Below are 16,600 nucleotides of genomic sequence, written 5' to 3' on the forward strand. Positions count from 1 at the left end.
TCCGTAATTTACTCTAGTTTACCTTTCATTTTCTTACTTCCTTTGTACCTCGTGTGACTGTATTTACCATCACTGCTACAGACACAGTATTCACTTTTCCAGGCCAGTGCTGGTCCTTCAACGTTCTTGCACATCCGTTCCCTTCTAGCAGGAAATGGCCGACACATTCTAGTGCCCTCTCTTAAGCGCTGGTAAAATGTTAATGGCGTAAATTTAATTTTATCACCACTCGCACCACGAGCCAATCAGGCGGACGCATTTTTTTTTTATTGGACGGTTCTTTAGTCTCCCCAATTGCCAAGGGAAGAAACAAAAGCAGCGGGTAGTGTTAAAACGAAGAGAATGTAATAAAAATGTCCCTTTGGCATCGGAAAACTACTAGTGGGTAGCGATGGTCTTAGATGGCGTCCTGTGCGGATTGAATTACGCCGGCGTGACGTTGTTGGTCATCCTGTTTCCTGCACATTAAAGCAGTCAGCACGGTGGTCTTGCTGCGACCAACGGGTGGATGTTCCTTTTTCGAAACAGTTGAAGTTGTATGTTTTAATAGTTGATTTGATATTGAAGTATGAACTAATAATTATCAAAGCATCGTCATTATAATAATAACATCTAGATGACGCCACCTAACGTATTTGTGTAATATTTGAAACAAAATATGCAAAACAATTTCGATAGAATTCTCATTTTGTGTCCGCCCTTTGAATCAATGTGAACTGCTGGTGCGAGGAAGCATAATGGAAATGTTCCTTTGATAAGATTAAATGCACACGGAGGAGAACTGCTTTAAACGGGTAATGGCTTAATAGTTCTTCGATTGTTTGTTATGACCGTTCTTTTTTGAGTTCAATTGTCGATCGGTAGGCTTGTTGTCTAGATAGCAAACGCCATTACCCATTGTGACCCAGGGCGACGTGTCGTTATCATTTGCTCACGTTTCTTACTTGTTTTCGATTTTAGATGTTGGTGCAGGCTTTGTACGACTTTGTAGCGCAAGAATCCGGCGAACTGGACTTCCGACGAGGGGACGTCATCACGGTGACGGATCGTTCCGATGAGCATTGGTGGAATGGCGAGATTGGCAACCGGAAAGGACTGTTTCCAGCAATATACGTAGCACCGTACCATTCATAAAACATAAGTATTTTACTCGCCTCCTGGCACATCGTACATGCATACACCCTCTCACATACACATGCCAACCATGTGGGAACCATCAACAGAACAGACCGATTCAAATGCAAACCAACACCCAGAACGCGCAACCACTACTTCAACACACAAATGCTCCACCATATATATATATACATCCCCACGGGGGTGAAGGGGGAGTGTGCGCTTATGCGCTCAATTTTTATAGTACAGTTTATACACGTTTGAAAGTAATCCAGAAAACCAGAAGAAAACAGTTCATTCATATTATTGAAAGTGGCGAAAAAGGACGAAATTGTCATCCGAGTGTCAGCCACTTTCCGGTGGGACACAGAGACTTTACAAAGCGGAAAACAAAATCGCAGGGAATTGTACGTTTTTGGGAAAGAACACTGCTGTATCCTTTACTCTCTTGAGGCCCTCATCTTCGTTTGTGTTACCCTACACACCTTTTTTTTTTTTTACTCGATGCAAACATTCGGGAACGGCATCATCGCATCATGTGAACGTCCTATCCCCACTATAAATATTATATATTTTTTAAATGTGTGTAAAGCAAGTAAAAACAACAGAAAATGGAAACACGCAACAGCATCGTACGCACGTAGAAGAAGAAAAAAAGGAAACCGAACGCAATAGAAAACGTGCCAGGGGTAGATGGAGAAACTCGACTCGAAATATGAGAATGAAAGTGTAATATGCTAGTTGTAGAAATCGTCGGGCTAATATTGAACGTTAAAGTTAGGATTACGAAATGGTATGGTTGACGGTACTAGTAGACACATCTCATAATATCACAACAAAATCAAAATGAGATCAAAAAAGCTAAACTCTACCCGTATTCGAACCGCCGATTCGAATATGCGACAGGACAATGTAATATTTTATTATTAGTAGACGGTTTAATGCTGCGCCCTTATAATGCTTACCCTTATTTAGTCTGGATCAAACTCCACAACTGGCCAACGGTCTCATCAGTCTTTTGGATGCTTGTTGTAGAGGGCACACTCTTGGAACCCCGTTGTACGGATTTATAGTCATATTTTTAAAAAATTGTATTTGTTTTGTTCGGTGTCTAGCTTGTGTAATGGAAATGCTACACCCAATTTTTGTACTGCTGCTGTTGATTGATGCTTATGGCATATTTTTAATGACATTTTATTTTCCGTGTCCCTTTTACTGTTGTGTCCCACACTCGATTGCACCTTCCGCAATATAGGCAACAAAATTTTCAACTGTTAAATTTGAATTCAAATTATTTAAAACAATTTTGCTCACACCTGATTTTATACGGGCTACAGCGGATGCAGAGTAAACGCGGGGTGTTAAATATAAATCAAAACGCTAGCAAGAAGCATCCAATTTACGCGAGAAGTACGTAAACAGGAATGATCGCGCTGTGTATTTGCCAAAATGAGACGATCAGGTTTTTTGAAACTTTATTTAAAATTTAAATCGAAAACAGGCTTCCTCCCCCCCCCTTTTCCCCATCGTGTACCGAGATTTTTTTGTGGAGCAAAACGGAAACGAACCTAACGGACACTGTGTATGTAGGGCTACTCTTGGCTGGCGTTTGAAAGTGGTGTGGTGGCAGCGACTGAATCATAGCGAACCGGTAGAAAAAATAAATGAATCCTCAAGCAAAAACACCCATTTGTATAAAGATAAGGTAAAAAACACAAAATAGCGCATTTCTTCATACAAGTGACATGAGTAAAGTTGAAAGAAGAATTCGACAACAACAACAAACAAACAAAAATATAAAACAAACTAAATAACACACAAAAAAGCGAGCCACAGACAACCTCGTCGGGTGAATGGAAAGCGAAACCTATAGCGAAAACCCCCCACATCAAACAGATCATGAAAAGGCAAACAACAAGAATCGTATGTATGTATGTATGTATGTGTGATTGTGGGTGTGTGTACGTATGTATCTTCTCGGGATGCGCGAGACCATATACTATCTAATTAGCGAGGCCACAAAAAGAAACAACAACAAACGCTTGGACGAAGTAGAGAGGACGTTCGCAGCAAAAGGAAGGGGGTATAAGGGAAGAAGAACGACCGGACCGGGATGGACTGACCGGGCGGCGGGGAAAACTAGGAAGGAGAAAAGTAGTAGTGGAAGACATGGAAACGGAGAAGAAAAAAAATTATTAAGAGCAAACAAGAAACAAACTAATAATAACACCAGAGATATAAAAATATTCGAACGCTCGATTGTCTATGCGCGAGGACCTCACGTGCAACGTCACACGTGAACAAAAGGTAAGTAAGGTTCCTATTGAGAAAAATTGCCTTAACATTCGTTTCATTAATGAAGGTCATACATTTTGCATGTGAGTTTGCAATTTTCCGAATAAGAAAGCTAATAAATTTTGATCTTAACATCGTATTTGCATGAAAATTTCAAGAAAGATGACGCTTTTTGTTTGGCTAACTAATAAAAGTAAATTAAATACAACTAAATTATAAGCGAATGGTCACCGAGGAATAAGATTAGTCATTAATAAAGTAAAAAAAAAAGCAATACGGCCTGGCCGTCCTTCTTGAAATACAAGAAAGCGAAAGAAACGGGAGCTAATTATGCAAATCATTTCATATAATATGATCGGTATGAGATATTTGAAGGGCGGCCGGGTGGTGTAGGCGATAGCGGCACCGGTCTTCCCACGACCAGGGTTCAAATTTCATCCGAGCCGTTGCCGCGTAGTGAGGATTGTCTATTCAACTACGTGGTATCAGCAATATTTTAAATCATATCCCAATTCCACTATATTACACAACAAAAGCCTTACAATGTTTGCGGCTGATTTAAACATAATAAATCAGTTTCACTACACAAAGAATGCCAATTATCAAATAACAACTTTTGTCAGCGAACAATTGCTTCTCGTAGATGCAAAGGAGATTACAAATTTGAAAGTGAAAAATAAATAGAAGAAATATATTTAAAATTTCTCCACTAAATCTTAAAAGATCGACAGCACGTAGTCTCTTCTTGCTTGAAAATTTCATACAAATACGACGGGCAGATCAAAAAAGAAATGCTTTGTAATACGACAAAATATATCCTCATACTAATATATGATAGAAAACAGAGGAATAAATTGAAAATTACATTAAAAATATGATTTTTTGTTTTTGGTTATTGCCATATGATAGAATTTTTTCTATCATATGGCAAAAAGCAAAAACAAAAAATCATATTTTTTTTTCTAGGCATTCCAAGCTGTTTCAAACAGATTCAAGCTGATCAATACACCATTTAAAATGTTAATCAAAAATAAAAATGCTTACGTTCAGGGGGGGGGGGGGGGGGGGGGGGGGGGTAGGTGGATTATTCAAGTAAAGGTTAATACCCACTATTAAGAGGGTTTCTTAATACATAATTGCCGTAACAGTGCCATAATAGGCAGATTTTGTCAATAGGGATGTCATATCTCGTCTAACCGTATCAAAGATAGCAGAAGGTTGAAAATATTCGCCTGTTCCCTGCTTGTGATTTATACTAATAATTCTAGAGGTTGTTGAAGATTTTCAACCCAATGTTGTACTAAACTAATTGCTGCCAGCTAAGCATTTATTGATAAATTGAAAAAAAGAAACGGAAACTAACAAAATGATCTTTTAAACAAACTTCAGCTTCTTCAGCTCCCAGGGGTCGCACGGTAGCTTAATCTATCTCCATTTTAAACGCCATTTCTTCCACTGCCAGCCGTCGCTCGTTCGGTCGCTTTCCGCCGGAAGTTCTCGGCAATGTATCGCCAGTACTTGGAACGTATCTTGTCGTGCTGGTTGGCCATCGATTCACACAAATCCAGCACCTTCTGATGCAATAGCTCAGCTTCCGCCTCGTTTCCACCCGATTCGATCAGCTCGAAGTACTGCTCCTCGTAAAGATCAACCAGAAAGGCTAGCAGATACGGTGACCGGATGCCATCATTGTACAACGCTTCACAGAATTCGATCACGATCGGAAACTGCCCAAGTTTGCCAGTGCCCTGCTGTAGTAGCCCACGCAAAAAATTCCACGGGCTCTCGTTGTTCTTGATGAGCCCGACACGCGTGATGACGTAGTTGACCTCGCGCTCGAGTACTTCCGGTGTAAAACCGACGTGTTTCAGCACAAAGAATCGCTCGTTCCAGGCGGAATTGTTGCGCATATCCTCCGATATTAACCGATCCACGTAATGCAGCTCATCGTCGAAGAGACTGAAGTAGAAAAAAAAGAAGGAAGGTTTCGTCGTTTATAGCATAGTGGCTTATCATGTAAATTACCCCCGACACTGGTCGAGAGTCACGTAGCAGCTCAGAATGCGTCGCCGTGAGCAAACATCATCAACGACGGGCAATGGTAACTTACTTGTAATTTTTTATGACCCACTGTCGGTGCTGCCAGGCATGATAGTTTTTCGCATCCATATCGAGAATGCTTTCGGTCAGGGACAGCTCGCTCGACGGATCATCTAACCATTCTACGATCACGCGACGATGGTGCCAAACTTGATAGTTTTTCGAATTGTCCACTATAACGCGCCCGATGTAAGACAGCTCCTCGTACAGATCAGCATTGAGCGCCTTCAGAATGTCTCGACGGTACTGCCACACGGTGTAGTTGGCAGCGTTAAGCTTTGCCGCATCCTTCGTCAGTTCGAGCGCTCGTTCGGATTTTTCCTGCCGTGAAATGACCGCTCGCAGATATCCAAACACATCATTAACTGCGGGAAAAAGAAACGAAAAAGGATGATTATTTGCCAGTACAACGACCAGAAAAACTTCATTTTAAAGACTTACAGCGCTCACTGTACTGAATCATTACAACCGGATTATCGCCATCGTCTTGTGGCAATGGTTCAAGATCGGACCATTCCGGCCGGTGCGCGTACAGTACCCAATCGTCGGAAAAATCTTCATCGGAACTGTTACCGTCTGCCATTGCGTGTTGGATGTGCAGGAACGTGCGTTTGTTTCTAAAACTTGGAGGACGATGCACGCGATCGGAACACCCGTATTTATTGCCGAAAACGGAGTGTTTTTCTTTATTTTTTGTGAATGTTTTGCAAGCTGTCATTGGATAAATAACAAGGTGTAGCAATTCCGGGTGGGCCAACCTCAACTTGACAACTGCAAACCTGGGCGTGAAAAGGGAAAAAGTATGAAAATATGGGGTGCAATTTCAAAAGTTCAAATTTATTCACGAGCTGATTCTTGGGAAATTTGAGGAACAATTTGGTTTTCTTGAGAGAAATTTGGAGAAAACTAATCCTCGAGAAATTTGCTCGTCAAAATACAACATTCACACAATAACAAAATACAAAATTTAGTGTGGTCAAAAATGGTTAGAATAATAAATAGGAATAGAGCAAAATTTTATTTTATATTCCTTTTTTCCATCATAAGCTTTAGCTTTAACCTCAGAATGCTTGTACGCAACCTCGATCAGCCTTTGGTGGATTATCACGGTCGTTATGTAGTCCTTAGCACTTGTAGCATATTCATGGGAATATGGGTTTCGAGCTTACACAATCGGTAATCTTAATTATAGGCCAAACATATTGGAGGGCTATTCAATTATTAAAATTCATGTTTTGCACCTACCAAAAGTATAAATGTCCACTAAAATTTACTTCTCACAGTGCTGCATACAAAATGTTCTAGGGGGTCCTTTTGGAGCCATTTACAAAAAAATAATATTTGAGCAACATCGTTTATTTGCGCAAAAATTATCCAATCCCCATCCCAACTATATACAGCTTGGAATGATACTGTCATTTTGACAGTAGTCCGACACTCGTCAACCGCAGTTCAATGGAGGGGAAAATCGCGTGATAGATTGTGGTGTGTATGTGTGTAGTTCGCCTGAAGGCAACCGTTCCATAGCTCGCTGTATTGAGCTGCGGTGGAATCGCGCGATTATTGTTCCGAGACATACGGATATTGGCGGTGTCCCGTGTTCCTTTGTCCTGTGGAATTCACATATCGAATATTTCCGGCCAGGAAGGTAACAGGCCAATTCGTAAGTGCGTGATACTTGCAACCGTCATCGATTTCGCGTGCTGCTGCTGCTGACGGAGAGCAGCAGTGCGGCCTTTTTTTCTTCGTTCGTTTTGAGGGAAGTGGCGAAGCTGGCCTTCGCTACCACATCCGTTTGGTTGATCCACGGTCACGGTGAGGAGAAAAATTTCACCGCTCTTACCAAGTGATGCTGCGTCGTGCGGTGAAAGTGTAGTGTGACGGTGGGTAAGTGGTTCGTGGTTCCGTAAAGGATAGATTCACGGCTGAAGAAGTGTTGAGGGGGCAAAGTGCGACACGTTGTCATCATTTGGCAAGCTATTGTGCTCTCCTGCCCATTGCAAAAAGTGTGCGGATGTAGTGAAGAAATTGGCGAAAAGTTCAGTGAGTAGATTCATGTGCAATCATCGTTCCACGTTCCCGAACAGGTGCGTGGTATATCCAAGGGTGATCCGTAGCCTGCCTATCGCAACCACTAACTGTCAACTTGGTGTGTTGTTTTAATTTGTTTTGTTCGACGGGGGATAAAACAAGCCGACTGTGAATCGTCTCTTTAGAACGTCTACGAATACAAGAACGGTCCAAAAATGCATTTTTACAAGCAAAAGCTGCTGCATCCGGCGCAGCTAAAGAAGCTGTATGACCACAAATATTCCTGCACCAACGTTAGCCTAATGGATCCGTTCCTGCAGCCCTGGTGGTGCTGGCTCGTATCGAAGGTCCCGCTATGGTTGGCCCCAAATCTCATCACGATCGTAGGCCTGCTGATCAACATCGCCACCACGCTAATTCTGATCTCGTAAGTAACCCTGCTGCACATATCGCAAACAGACAGATTCAATTATATCTTTTTTCCCCCCATTTTGTCCTTCGAGTTAAGGGCCAATCTTCGCGCGTACATCGTTGTAGAGAAGAGAAGAGACAAATCGACACACTCTCGCGGTCAGGGTTGGGGGAAAAGGCACGTAGAGCACACAGGACGGGACGAGGAGGTAGCACGAGGTCTAGAGGCGTAGTGGCAATTATGTAATTTCGCGAAGTATATCATTGCCAGATAAAACGTCGTGGAAAAAGGGAAGACAATAAGCAGTCTACTTCTACGGTAACGGGAAAGTATACGAAAATGTACTGAACCGCATGAAAAGGTTGACTGGTGGTAGGCAGGAAGGCGGGGCAGTACTTTGCCAAAAGGGTAGTAAAGTAGTAAACCTACCATCTACGCCTCTAGGAACGCACTTGTAGAAGGGTTGTTTCAGCTGCGTCACGGTTCAACAGGGATGGACTTTTTATTTGTGCAATTTAATGTTTGCTTCACTCTTTACCTAGTCAGTTTGTAGTGAGCTTAAACAGCAAATAACGTGAACGATTTCTTCCGTCTCGCCTGACGGAAACCCAAAAGGAACTGATCACCATCAGGAAAGCGTACCTCTGTAGCATTCCGATACACATTTTAAATTTTATTGAATTTTTTGAGAATTTTCATGCGGGTAATGAATTTTTGAATCCCTGCTCCATCGTCTCCCTGCTGCTGTTTCGTGCTACACTGTAGGTTTCCAAGGAAACGAAACGGTTACTATGTTTTTATGTAAGAAAATTTCACGCGGCAAGCGTTGAGACGCGCACACTTTTTTTTTGCACGCATGTTTCCCCTCTTTGGCGTAATGGTTTGTTGAAACGAAAAGTACACGCGCACAAACGATTCAGTAAGCCAAAGAAGCAACATGGGGAAAGTGTAGTTGGCTCAGTACTTCACGGAGATTGCGTCGAAATTAGACAGATTTCGGGGGACTACTTGATTATTGATGCGCAAATAGATAACACATTTTCACTTTTCTGTCGATATTAGTGTTTTTTCAGCATATTTGTTGTAGCACTATTATGACATTTTTTTATGAATTTTTTTACCATATACTTTACAGTTGTTACATATGTAATAATAATAATTGTAATTTTTTATGTTTGCGTTAAGATATGTACCTTATCTTTTCTTGGTTTAACGATCTTTAAGGGACCACTGGCTAAGTCAATCCTTACTACAGGGGAACGGTCCAGCGCGGTGCTGTCGCCTCTTCCACCGGATCGCCCCTCGTACATTAGATCATACAAACGATGATTAAAGTAGAAACGAAAATATAATATTTAGCTTTAAGGCTAAAAGCAGTTACCAAAAATTTGACTTAAAAGCAATAAAATCCCGTTCTCATTTTCAGTATTCTTGAACTTAAATTTGAAAGGAAAAACAAATGCAGGGTTGTTCGAATTGTTCAATCATATTTTAAGTTTTTCTTTATTTTTCTTCAATAGGCACCTTGAATGTGTGCCCTTAAAATGATTTAAAAGTGTATATAATTTTTTAATGAAAACTTTTGAAATAAGCGTATTTTTTATAAATATGATTTAATAAATATCTTCTTTTCCTTGACAGAACGACCTAGTCAAGCCATTTAATGACTTACTCGACTTATTGATACTTAGTTGTTAGAAAATCAGGCTGGTGTCATTGCTCGGTGGCATGCCACTAGTTGCAAGGGTAATGTATGAGATTTGGGAAATGTATGGGACGGATGTGGTTGAAAGTCAATTTCGGTCCTGCCATCAAATAAAAAAAAATTGATTTGGTTGCACGGTGGCTTGCAATAAATTGAACTCGCTTGTACAAACGTGTTTTTCTGGAGGTAACAAATTAAAATGTTAACAGATTATTTGTAAACAAGAATATTTTTTCATAAAAATCATCAACAGCAACAGTAAAAAGGTACAAGTGTAATGGCAAGCGGTTTGTTGAGCAAAACAGTCTAATTATCATCACACCGGAAGGTACTCCTGTAGTACGATCATTCGCTCGATCCACCAAAGTTTAAAGTGCACTAACCGGACTACCGATACGAGGCATAATTACCAGTGCTTCAACCAAAAACTTGGAAATGCTCTAGTAGCAGAATGCTTGTATAAAGAAAGCCTTCCTTATCCTCATTGACATTATCCTCAATCCTAACTAGTCACGGTCCAAATAAGATTTGGTATCCGTTCCTTTCGTATTAAAACCGGAAAACGGATATGATTGGATTTGGTCTTGCCGAGTGAAGCCCCTTTTTGCCTTGATATATGTAGTTGTTGCGAAAAGAAACAAGTGCAATGTTCTGATTCTATGAAAAGTTTCAATTTTATTTTATTATTCGGCTTGTCTAGCCTAAAGACTCCAAGGGGCCTCCTTCGGTTCTATGTATACCTCTTTGTTCCACTAATTAGTTCAACATTTACAATCTTCCTTTGTCGACGATAATCATACCTACACAGCCACTCTAAAAACACAAACAAACGCTGTTAGATCAGCAGTATTTTCAGCTTTATAACGACAGTGTAACGAGGGTTACCGTCATTTATTATAATAACAAGAGTTATATATTTTAAATCTCTATTATATATTTTATGATTTTTTCACATCTCATCAACGTTTATTTTATTGAAATAACAAAGTTATTAATCGCGAAACCGCCAGGCCGTTCCTTTAAAAATTAGAAAAGGATTTTATATAAATTCTTACCAATAAATATTGGCCCATGTAATTTATAAGGATAATTTATTTCTATGCACATTTTTTTTTCATAGAATTTCTATGGAAATTCTATGGTTCGGTCGGTTGCATCGAAAACTTGAAATTTTAAAGAACTTGTTTGCTCATCTAAAGCATTAAAACAACAAGTTTTGATTCAAACTTTACTATTTATTCGTTGAAATTCAGTATTGCTTCTTGTAACTGTAATTTAAACCGAAAAAAAACAACACAATTTCTATCTCATTTCGAAAACCCTGTATTGTAGTCTATTGCAAGATCAACAGCTTGGCCAGGTCATACACATTACAAAACTAAAACCGGACAAGCTATTCACATATAAAAACCCGTGTGATAAGCCGCGGATTAGCTGGCTTCATCCGATGGATGCGTACAACCAACGATGACGCACACACGTGACCTTGTTTGGTTCTTGTTTTCTCATTGTTCTATTTCTTTCTGTGCCATTGCAGCTTCAGTCCAACCGGGCGGGAGGAACCACCCAGATGGGCCTCGGCCCTTTGTGGCATCGGGCTGTTCATCTACCAAAGTCTGGACGCGATCGATGGAAAGCAGGCACGCCGAACCAACTCGTCATCGCCGTTGGGCGAATTGTTCGATCATGGCTGTGACTCCATATCGACCGTTTTCGTCGCCCTGTCGGCGTGTATCTCCGTCCAGCTTGGCTACTACCCTCGGTGGATGTTTTTCCAGTGTTTTTGCGCCATGACGCTGTTCTACTGTGCGCACTGGCAAACGTACGTGTCCGGCACGTTGCGTTTTGGGCGTATCGACGTTACCGAAGCACAGTGCACGATCATTGGCATTCACATGATATCGGCTGTGTTTGGCCCATCGATATGGATGACAAAGGTAAGCTAGGAGCAGCCAGGCGGAGGATGCCAGCAGTCTACTAATTTATTACTTTCAGCGATTAGACCCTTTAGAAGCAGCGTTATAGAAGGCTCATCCACTAAGCTTGAGATCCACCTTTAAGCTGGACGGCCATTTCTCCACGTTGGTTCGGAACGATCCGGAACACGAAAGGTGGCCATGATATCTCACACTCTTGATTGATTGGGCCTTGACTCTCGGTCATATATTAGCTGGATGTGCGAAGTTGGGGGTGATGTGATAGCACAAATTGCACCTACACTTTATTAGCGACAATTGCTACCAGGTCTCTACAGCAGACCAGGACATCAGGACTGTGGTTTGGTTTTTCGGCGAAAGATAGAAATGTTCCAAGCGGATAAAAACAGTTCGGCCATATCTTGTCGATTTTGATTCGAGTTTGGAATACTTCTACATCACTGATAATGGAAGATTGGAGCTGTTTCGAGTGCATTGTAATGATGTTGATGCATTTTTTTTTTGCTGTTGTTCTCACATTATGCAAATAGATAGTGCAACCGGTGTGGAAAACGCTCCCAGTCGCACAATCAAAATCCCCCTTCCTAAACCCTTTGCGCCGCTCTAGAAATATTACTCGTCTGAGCACATGGCGTGATGTGTGTGGTTTTTTTTTTTGCTTTTCATATGTGTGTTTGCTGGTTGGGCAACGAAGCGACTACCACAATCTTTGCGCGTGAATTCGACGCATCATATCGCGCCGCGTACGTGTTCAAAGTACACCCAAGCGGATGGTTACTCCATTAACGTACGCACGCACATAAACACAAAATCTTCCACCACATCGGGGGGAGGGTTGGGCTTTCTTCCACCTGTCTTATTACTCATTTCGGTGGTCTTTCCATAAACTCTGAAGGCTGGGCTTCCGTTTTTGAGGGACAGGGTTTCGTTCTTTTTTTCTTCTTCGTGGGTTATCATTCGCTCCGAATGGTCCGATGGCGCTTTTCGATAATGCATCACGATAAGCAAATGTTGAAGATACGTGTGTGGTCTCAACCCAGTGCAAAGGAGAGTGGTTCGGTTTTAGTGGTCAAATTGAATGCTTTTGAACACCCTACAGCTTTTATGAGCTTGGTTATTTCCGACCATAGAACCGACCATGTTTGATTGGGGCGTTGAGCGTTGTCGCTCTTATCAGCGCATGATTTTCAACTCTTTTCTTCCTCTTGCCCTTGTACGGAAACATGCCAATCAGTACAATTGTCCCTGGCCATAAGAACAATTTGGCCTGCGAAACCGTTTTTTTTTTGTACGTTGGATTTAACCTTGTCTGGTCTGGAAACTGCATAATTTGCAAACATTGTAACAAAACGCTTTCTTTGGGAAGATCACTTCCAGATTTGGGAAAAGTTTCACCTTTGCCTTCCCTACGCGGGTGTCGATCCCGAGCCCCACTAGGAGAAATCTTTTCCGGCTAATGCGAGTCCGCGATGAAATATTTCTCCTGGCTGGCTAGTCCAAGAAAAATGTTCAACAGTCCGACCTAAGCGAAGCTGGGGACTTCCGGCTAGCTCTACGGATGTCGGCCCAGTACTCCAGTAGTGCTTCACCGCTCCATCGGAAGATTTAGAAGGTTGAACTCCTCCAGATAGTCCAGGAAAAAAGGATAACACGCTAATCATAGCGAACTGGTAATACCCGTCGTCCCAACGTGTTGTCAGTAGATACGCGGTAGACACTAGTCCTGGTCGACACAGGAAAAAGCCTATCCGTCTGACCCAATTACCCGGGATCCAAGTTGATCCGAGTTTGTTGATCCTATCGCGTGATCGACCCACCTATGGTGGAAGCTTACATCCGGTTTTGTTCCCGTGATCAACATTTTTTCCTTTGAGTTAATTCCAGTGTATGACGCCAAGCAGCTTGATCCTGTTGATATGGAACACTTTTTCAAGTTATTCAAACCTTAATTTTTTTTTTGCCTTGTGTGAGCTATGCAATGTAGACAGTAAATTGTAATTAACACAGTTTGTTCCCATAAAGTGTCAACCATGTGAAAACGATGTAAATAATCGCTCTGTTTGAGAATACAACCCATTTTCATCATCCCTTATTGGTAATACTGCTGGATTGCCAAAATTAAAACCATACCGAACTTAGTTCTTGAATAGTGTACATGAATCCTTAACTTTTCTTCGCCCAAAAATTTGCAGTGTAAAAATAAAAAGCAAACTATAGAAAATGTTTGATGCTGAATTGGAAAATAACATGATATGCAACGTCTCCTGGGTGTGTTGAACTGAAATAGTAAAATTTTGATTTACAATTGTTGAAATTTTTGTATCTAGTTTCGTGGTAAAACGGTTTATTGATTTGTTTATAAATACTTAAGGTTTTATGGAAATCCTCCCCTACAAAAATGTATGATTCTGACCTGAGTCTTCGATACGTTTGAAGATCTGAAGACATTTTCTTCACACCACCTTAGTTGGATAGATCGGAATTGATTCCAGAGCGCTGTATCGACGGATTCGCATTGGATCCGGAATTGATTCTGAAATTGGAATAGATTTTAGGAATCGGACTCAGTTCTAAGGAACGGAATCGGTTTTGGAACCGATTCTATGAATCGCAATCTGTTCTGTAATTGGTTCCGTAATCGGATCTGTAATCGATTTTGGAATAAGGTTTGAAATTGATTCCAGAATTGTTTTCGGAAATGATTCCGGAATCGGTTGCGGAAACATTCGTTACGCAATTGGTTCTGGGTTCGTTCTACAATAATGATGAATATGTCTTCCTTTATCTCATTTTCTATTTTTTTTTTTGTGATAAAATATTAGCAGACGGATGGGCCAAATACTGCTTTGCAAGAATTAATTTTTGCATAAAACCTATCGTAACTCTGCTTTAAACAGTCAATTAAACATGTGAATATTATATGGGTTGCCCAGTGGTATAGGCGACAGGGGCGCCGGTCTTCAAACGGCAGAACCGGGGTTCAAATCCCATTCGGTCTCCCCGCAGTGTGGACTAACTATCCAACTACGTGGTATCAGCAAGTCTAGTAAGCCATTCGATGGCCGGCGTGAGCTTAGAAGGTCATTAAGCCAAGAAGAGAGAGAGAGAGAGAGAGAGAGAGAGAGAGAGAAAGAGAGAGAGAGAGAGAGATAGAGAGAAACATGTACCAGTTTATCTACTCCACAATTTTCTATTTCTTTCCCACACACCCGGGGACAATTGCAACATCATGGAACTTCGCATATAATGTTCTGGACACCGATACAAAAACGTTTCAATAATCATAAACTTCTTTCTCTATTTTAACCATTTCTTTCCAAACTTACCACTCGAACACTGAACCCTTGCTACCACCTAATCCGGTACTCTGACCCTGTCTGCCGGTGGAAACTGAATACGATTTGCATGCATTTTGCAAATGCCTCGTGCACAGATCTTCGGTCAGTTCGAATTGTGGAGCACGATGGCGATCATGACCATCCTGTGCGGTGGTTGGTCACTGTTGGAGTTCTTCTCGGTGATCCGTGCCGGCGGTGTCGGTAAAAACGGATCCACGGTCGCCGTAAGTGTTATCCCATCCATTCATCTACAAATCCTTCCCCTCTCTTCTCTTTAGTTCCCTTTTTTTTTTGATGATACGTGTCCACGTCCCCACTATTACCAAATATCCCTTTGACTGATAAAATGCAAACCAACCCTTTTTTTTTTTTTTGAAGAGCCTATTTTGGTGCTGCGCTTCCTGGTTTCTTTTGAGTCAGTTAAATATGAAACTAATTGTCAGTGCCAAGCAAGCAATCGTGTTAAAGACGTTTCCACGTTCTACTACGTAATCCTTCAAAAGCGATAGATATTTCTTATGACTCGTTGAACAAGCCTGTAGGGGACAGCTCTCATGACACAAGACAATAAGAAACCAACAGCTCTCAAGACCTCAGCGCCCGATCCTTAGCATGTTACGATGCGTGTTTTTTTGGTTGTGTTGTTTCGCGTTCCAAGCATGGCCCTTTCCAAGGGTGGACTTGCTGCATGTTTCGAACTTAACTGTTTGTAATGTTTGATGTCATTGTTGTGTTCGTCGTCGTCGTCGTCGTTGGGAGAGGTGGTCGATTGTGTAAGGACCTGACGATCGCTGCATGCCTTTACAATGTTTCACCGTTGGTTTTTGTCGTCTTGTATGTGTTTTAGTGCGCCTGCTAAGCTGCGATGCCTGTGATTAAAAAAAAACTCTACCGTTGTGATAACTCTTTACTTCTACTTTATCATGTCTATTAAATGTGTTTTAATTTTTTTTTTCTAATCTAATCATTCATCATTATGAGTGTTTTTTTTTTTCTAACGCTATCATCTCCTTTTGTTTGTTTCCTCTCTTTCTTCTCGTTTGTTACTTTCTTTCCGTTTTTTTTTTTGCGATTGTTTTTCGCCCCTGTTTGCTGCTTCTTACTCATAGATACCGCTACTCGGTGGCACCTGGAACCACACCGTGTGTGCCAGCTTTACGTTCGGATTTGTCCAAATGTTCGTCACCTTCTGTCAGAGTTTTCGCGCCGGTGGCGTTGGCAAGAACGGGTCGACCGTTGCTGTAAGCATTCTTTCGATGTGTTCCATCTACTAAAGCAAAACTTCTGCGTCCCTATTCCTTGCGTTCCAACCTGTTTTTTTTTTTAACTTAACCGGTCATTTGTTTTTTTAGATATGTACTCTATTAGAACTCATCATTTTGTACTCTCACATCATTGTTCTAACACACGGTTTATACTACTAATGTGGTTGGAAAATCTGCTTAATTGCAGAACGAGTTGCAAATTAAAGCGTATAACCACAAGGGAAAACCTATCAATTAATACCATATAGGGGAAAGGGGTTCACGGTAGGTTTGGTGAGAGAGTGTGCCAGCAGGTTTCGTTGGAAAAGTACACCGAACGGCGGGAACATATCTTCTAGGTGCAGCAACTCCGCAATATCAATTTATGCTGCGTTGGATATCTTTTAAGCGCCTCGTTTGTT

At 41.3% G+C, this 16,600-nt stretch overlaps 5 protein-coding genes across 6 annotated transcripts in view; 4 read left to right on the forward strand and 1 right to left on the reverse strand.

Moving 5' to 3' along the window:
• LOC126556319 (growth factor receptor-bound protein 2) overlaps positions 1–1,136 on the forward strand; it is a 34,677-nt gene extending 33,541 nt beyond the window's left edge. The window contains exon 4 of the mRNA XM_050211564.1: positions 961–1,136. Within this exon, the coding sequence (XP_050067521.1) occupies positions 961–1,134 (174 nt within the window). The 3' untranslated portion in view covers positions 1,135–1,136. The remainder of the gene's footprint in view (positions 1–960) is intronic.
• Positions 1–16,600, forward strand: part of LOC126567447 (RNA cytidine acetyltransferase) — a 617,063-nt gene that overhangs the window by 503,513 nt on the left and 96,950 nt on the right. The gene's annotated exons all lie outside the window — the stretch shown is intronic.
• LOC126568770 (copper-transporting ATPase 1) overlaps positions 1–16,600 on the forward strand; it is a 342,507-nt gene that overhangs the window by 253,150 nt on the left and 72,757 nt on the right. The window lies entirely within an intron of this gene.
• LOC126556104 (cholinephosphotransferase 1) overlaps positions 1–16,600 on the forward strand; it is a 257,829-nt gene that overhangs the window by 236,191 nt on the left and 5,038 nt on the right. Inside the window, exons 2-3 of the mRNA XM_050211314.1 lie at positions 7,728–7,969; positions 11,197–11,596. Coding sequence (XP_050067271.1) covers positions 7,758–7,969; positions 11,197–11,596 — 612 coding nt within the window. The 5' untranslated portion in view covers positions 7,728–7,757. The remainder of the gene's footprint in view (positions 1–7,727; positions 7,970–11,196; positions 11,597–16,600) is intronic.
• On the reverse strand, positions 4,848–6,206 carry LOC126556195 (protein farnesyltransferase/geranylgeranyltransferase type-1 subunit alpha). The gene is made up of 3 exons (XM_050211420.1): positions 5,953–6,206; positions 5,522–5,876; positions 4,848–5,370 (listed from the first exon to the last, which is right to left on the reverse strand). The coding sequence occupies exons 1-3, from the start codon at positions 6,092–6,094 to the stop codon at positions 4,848–4,850; spliced, it is 1,020 nt and encodes a 339-aa protein (XP_050067377.1). The 5' UTR covers positions 6,095–6,206.

Source organism: Anopheles maculipalpis, chromosome 2RL (genome assembly GCF_943734695.1).
Source record: "Anopheles maculipalpis chromosome 2RL, idAnoMacuDA_375_x, whole genome shotgun sequence".
In the NCBI taxonomy this organism is placed as follows: Eukaryota; Metazoa; Arthropoda; class Insecta; order Diptera; family Culicidae; genus Anopheles; species Anopheles maculipalpis.